The sequence below is a fragment of the Poecilia reticulata genome, unplaced genomic scaffold (assembly GCF_000633615.1).
Source record: "Poecilia reticulata strain Guanapo unplaced genomic scaffold, Guppy_female_1.0+MT scaffold_316, whole genome shotgun sequence".
Classification (NCBI taxonomy): Eukaryota; Metazoa; Chordata; class Actinopteri; order Cyprinodontiformes; family Poeciliidae; genus Poecilia; species Poecilia reticulata.
Window position 1 is genome coordinate 22,341 of NW_007615091.1, and position 5,745 is coordinate 28,085.

Below are 5,745 nucleotides of genomic sequence, written 5' to 3' on the forward strand. Positions count from 1 at the left end.
CTGACATCTGCCCAGATTACTTGAAGTTCATGTTTCATCAAGGGAAAACTTTTTTTTCCAAGGGTCTTTATGGCAGTTCAACAGTGGCATATTTGAAGAAAGGCAGAGAGAGACGGGAAGACATGAATGAAATTGCACCAAACCTGGAACTGAATCGAGGTCATCTGCACTGTAGACTCCATATTTGGTGCTCCTTCTCTACCACTGAACCACGTGGYGCCTCAATTATATTGTTCTTATTTACTTTGGTCCCTACCACTTCCTCTTTTCAGCAAAACATAATATTTATGAGCTACAAATTGTGGTGAGACAACATATTGCACTCCTTTTCGACCAACTAAACCTGACCTAAATAAATAATCACAAAAGGTTACAATAATGTCAATAGAAGAGGTTCAAGAGGTTGAAAAATTAATGCTTAGCATCACTACAGTCAACAATAAATAAATAGAAAAGCTGAAACCAAATCTTGTCAAGGATTTTCATTGAAAAAGCTTTTTTTAAATTATTTTTCTATTCTAGATCAATTTGGAGGATTGGAGTAAATAAACATTTCAACAACGTTTGAAGAATGTATAAAACGTTACATATTTGATTCATTATTGGAAGACTTTAAAACTTTTAGCAAGGAGATGAATAGGAATAAACCCAAAAGGCAAAAATGCAGCAGAACAATATCAGTTTCTGTTGTATCATGATTATTTCTCTGATCATCTGTGTGACAAGAAAACATAAATATTAGTGCAATGATTGACTTCATACCACAACAAGTCTTTATAAAAAATACTTAACAGTTAAGTATTTTTAAATATAACATAATTCAAATGTATCCAAGTACTTTAAACTGTTTCCTTTTAGCAGATTCCTACTTCAAAACTCACCTTTAAAGAACCAACGACTGCTGATTTTATTTCTTCTTCATTTGTGCCATTTCCTCATACACATGTTCTGGTTCTTTACTTCTTTGTGTAGCTGCAGAATTCTCATAAACATGACTTTCTTCCTTATTTTTCTTTTTCTTTGTTCTTGGCATGTTTTCATAATCATGTTGTTGCTCTGGAAGCAAAAATATTTTTAGTTTTAAAATATTGATGATAAGCCAGTTTAAATTATTTCATTGAGCTCCAAATGATACAAGTTCCCTAAAATATTTACATTTACAACTGAATCAGTTACTAGGAAAGAGAAGTAATTTAGATTCATGTATTGAATGGAGTGTAAACATACTGACCCGTTGTGACTGGATGTGGTGCAGGTTCGATATTTTCTCTAAATTCAATTCAGAGAAAAGATATTGTTAAAATGACTTAATAAACATACTTATCATCATTCATTTCTGGAATGTAAAACAATAAATTTTATAAAGCAGGTAGGATAACTTGCATCCTTATCTACAAACAACCTACCATATGACATACAAGAGGACATGATCAAGGAAACGTGTGATAAATATGGAAAACTGAGAGAATGCTTTGTCACAGCTGCTGCTGAGCTGTGACCACTCACACCTGATCATCATCACCCTGATCTCCAGCTGCTGCCACAAAAGGACAGACTTCCCCCTGTACGGTGTCAGATTGTTGTGAAACCCTCACCTTTAACACCTTCAGGCCTGCCGTAGAAACTTGAGCTAGCTGCCCGGTAACTAACCTGTCTGTCTCTTCCTTCTGTCTAGTTGCCTCTCCTGTCCCCGATCCTGACCCTTTCCACTGGATTTGGACCTCCTGGCTTTGACCCCCTGTCTGTCTGACCCTGAGATCAGGAACTGCCTAACCCTGATTTGGATTCCCTGGTTCTGACCCTGGCCTGTCTGACTAAGAATAAGTTTATTTCCTAATAAACACCCGTTTTGTATTCACTGTTCAGCCCCTGAGTCCATCAGTGCCTGACCGTGTCACACTTATGTGATGTTAATCAGAGTTTAGCATAAACTGTGCTCTAATGTAGTTTAAAAAGCTCAACATATAAAATGTATTGTTGGCTACATAAAGAAACTCACCTTTTTTTGTAGATGAAATATCCTCCAGCAGCTCCTGCAGCAACAACTAGTAAACATGCTATTACTATTCCAGCAATGGCTCCACCAGCGAGACCTGCAGGTTTACTAGCATCTAAAATAAAATAAGGTAGAAAGCAGGTTTTTGAAAAATATTTTGGATAATTTTTTATCACAATGAAATTATGAATAGACATAGCAGTTACATTGTATTTGTTACACATTGGCAAAGTGTTGGCAATCTTATCAATACGAGAAAACAAAATACCAACATGGCAATGAAGTGTCCGCTGAAGGTCTTCAGAAGAGTTCTGTATACTTTGTTTACATTTTTAATTTGTGTTGCTTATCATTTAAATTAAAAAGTTATATTACAGTTTTTATGTTTATAAGACTAGGACTTGCGTCTAATAAAAAACTAAAATTCTAATTTCTCATGATATGTTTCAACATGTATTACTCAGTATTGGTTAGAGCAGAATTTAGATTAGTTAATGCATCATAACTGGAATAGCATTGAAAAGATGAGTTCTTCTACATTATTTGGTTTTTACTTTAACATAAAAACAGATACAGAATATCTGTCTAGTAAATTTTCTCCTTCATTCAGCACTTTTAAAATAGTCTCTGGATCAGGATTGGTTTAACACAGTGAGATTGTCCAGGTCTTCTTTGGTGTCTTTTTTTGTAGATATTTCTACAAAAACGTCATTTTCAAAAAAGGCTTTTAGGACACATGTCTCAAACTGCCTGGTGTTTTTCTCTTTCAAAGCAAAACACGATCACTGTTTAGTAAAAGAAAATATATTCTACTCATTAATAGCAGTGTAACTGATCATGCTAAGTGATATTACTAATGTAACACAGAAGTAGAGCTGTTGAAAACATTCTTATACCTACCACATATAAAGACAAATAAAGGTTGAGATATTTTATATGTCAGAGTTTCGCTGTTAAAGGCCTGACAGCTGTAGTTTCCACTTTGATTCATCTGGATATTTATCAGTTGGAGTAACGGACCATTACTGGTCAGCTGGGATCCATTCAGAAACCACTGATATTCAGCAGAAGGTGATGAGTCAGCAGAGCAGAGCAGATAAATGTCTGATCCTTTCTCATAATATTCCTTAAATGGATACACTTCTATCGTCACATTGTCTGGACCATCTGAATGTAGAAACAGCAAATATGTAAAGAAATTAATCGCACTGAAAAAGTAAGAAAATTAATATATGTGGAGATGCAATTGTTAATAATTACAATATGAGGTAAAATTAAGTATTAAGAAAGTTAATAGATAGAAATATATATATATATATATATATATATATATATATATTAAAGGAAAATAACTTTTCCAATTATATCCATATAATGACTGAAGCAGATTTAAACAGATGGTGAGCATTTAGATTAACAACTTACATATAACAGAGATGTTTACTGGATCACTGATGATAGAACTGCCAGGATTGGACACATGGCATCTGTATGAACCCAGGTCATTTCTGGTCACATTCACTATAGTCAAAGTGAAGTTTTCTTCATTTGTAGTGATCTGAACTCTGTCACTGGCTGTGACCTCAGATTTGTCTTTCGTCCAGAGGAAGGAGAGATGAGGTCCAGAGGAGAAGCAGGACAGATGGACCGAGCTGTTGAACTCAATCAAGTCTGCACTTAGTGGGGAGACACTGACATTGGAGACTGGTTCTGTTGGAGGAAATAAAGAATGTCCAGCTTAAAGTGGATATCTATGAAAGGGAAAACAACCATCAGAACCAAATCAAAGACTGCTTTTCACAAATTGAGAAATGTGAAAAGCACAATGATCAATTTATTGCATTTGGGTTTATGGAGCAATTTTTCTTATGTCGAATAATAGATTCCTTACATTCCAGCAGTTCTATCAATTAATTACACAATTAACTTTTAGCTGTATTTCTATGCTACTTTTAATTATATGCCAGACTATTCAAAAGAAGTCCAATTAGACATTTTATGGCTAAAGTGTAGTAATTATGCTTTGAGTAAAAATAAGGAATGGTCTGAACTATTTTTATACTGATGCAGGCTGGAAACTTCCTCTTTCTTCAGGAAACCTGCTCTTCCTGTTCCATGACTCTCTTTCTGCCTGACCATGATTTTTTTATGATTAAATAGAAAAACGTAGAATTAAAGCAAAGTTTGCAGGACACAATAACAATAAATACAACCAGATTAATTTTATTACTGTCTGACTCTACTGTTCGGTCTTGATGTCACCTGTGTAATTTTTTTTAAGGTAACTTTATTTATTGTTACTATTAAACTAAAATCTCCAGCATGGGGAAGTGGGATGAGCTCGACTTTTCTTGACAGGGTTTATATCCACTCACCGTATATGTCCAGTGAGGTGCGTCCTGCCTTATGATTATCTCCATCTTGAATGCTTACAAAATAATCTCCACTGTCACTGAGTTTCAGATTCCTGAGTTCTAGAGATCCAGTTGATCTGAAGAGAATGATCCTGCCTTCATATCCTGGTCCAGGTGTGTCTCCAGTAGACAGTGAGAGAACTATGAGTTTAAGTCCTGAACCAGAATCAAACTGCCACTGGACCAATGAAAATTGTGTCTCTGGTGGATTCAAGTTTGTTGTGAATGTTACTGTCCCTGCAACAGAGGCATTCAGAGGACCATCTGGTAACACACCAGATCCATCAGATAAACCTGAGGGAAATTTTTAATAAAGTAATTCAGTGATAATTAAACACACACAAAAATACACAAAGAATGGAGTATTAATTTTCATCATGACTGTCTTCTGACCACTTCTCCTCATCTGTACTCACATTATTTAATTTTTCAATATTTGCACGTTTTAGTTTCTCTCCTTGTTTGTTTTTCAAATAAATAGTATGGCTGGTATTTTGTCAACATCAAACAGCAGGACCCTCTAATTTCTCATAGATCTGCCAGCCCTTCAGTTCCACAGCACTGAAGCTCTCAACAAATTGGGACAGAAATTTTAAAACCAATCAATTAATAAATCAAATATTTTAAGGGCATAACATTTTTTGTACATAAAAATATAATAGTTAAAAATAATTTGCAAGATACACGGATTCTTAAAACACTGAATATTGAAATTCACATTGTTGTTTGATCTGACTTTCTGCAGCTTGTTACATGTAAACAGAATTTGCATATTAGATGTTTTCTCATTAGGTTGAGTAAATTAAAGTTCATTCATGTCACACATTTAAAGAATTACACTAACCTCAGCAATTAACAGTGCATATAATCAGATTTACTGTAAGACTGTAAGTTTTTAACCAATAGTATAAAGATCTTTTCATCTTATAGTTTTAGTGATCAAAACGTACCTGTGATAATTCCAGGGATGATGACGAATAAAATTGATGTTTTCATGTTATTTCATTGAGTGTAAGAATAAAGGTGACGCGTCTTTCCCTGACTGACTACGGTTTGGTTTATGATCTGACAACAGCAGCAACATTAAGTGAAACGCTCAAACCTTCCTTTATTAATTATTAACAAATTGTTCACTTGGGATTCTTTCAACAATAGTTTTAGAAATTAAAACTCAGCAACAATCAAGTTTTAGAAGTTGAAACTGAATATTTTCTAAAGTACTTTCCTTTAGAACTTACACATTTTCTAAAGGAAGATAATTTTTTGAAGTACTTCTTGGTTAAATTAAACTGATTTTAAATCCAATAATTTGGATTTAAAATATATACACATATA

The 5,745-nt window shown here is 34.1% G+C and overlaps 1 protein-coding gene across 1 annotated transcript; it reads right to left on the minus strand.

Annotated features, from left to right (window-relative positions):
- Positions 1-2,628: 2,628 nt before the first annotated feature.
- Positions 2,629-5,465, minus strand: LOC103460869 (carcinoembryonic antigen-related cell adhesion molecule 6-like). Its single transcript, XM_017303510.1, has 5 exons — positions 5,361-5,465; positions 4,372-4,704; positions 3,422-3,706; positions 2,897-3,163; positions 2,629-2,693 (listed from the first exon to the last, which is right to left on the minus strand). Exons 1-5 carry the CDS (start codon positions 5,404-5,406, stop codon positions 2,629-2,631), a joined length of 996 nt encoding a protein of 331 aa, XP_017158999.1. The 5' UTR covers positions 5,407-5,465.
- Positions 5,466-5,745: the final 280 nt, after the last annotated feature.

Coding starts and splice junctions, on each gene's coding strand:
- LOC103460869 (XM_017303510.1), bottom strand. CDS start 5,406: ATGAAAACATCAATTTTATTCGTCATCATCCCTGGAATTATCACAG. Junction 3,164..3,421: donor AGTAAACATCTCTGTTATAT/GTAAGTTGTTAA, acceptor TTCTACATTCAG/ATGGTCCAGACAATGTGACG. Junction 2,694..2,896: donor TTTATTTGTCTTTATATGTG/GTAGGTATAAGA, acceptor ACGTTTTTGTAG/AAATATCTACAAAAAAAGAC.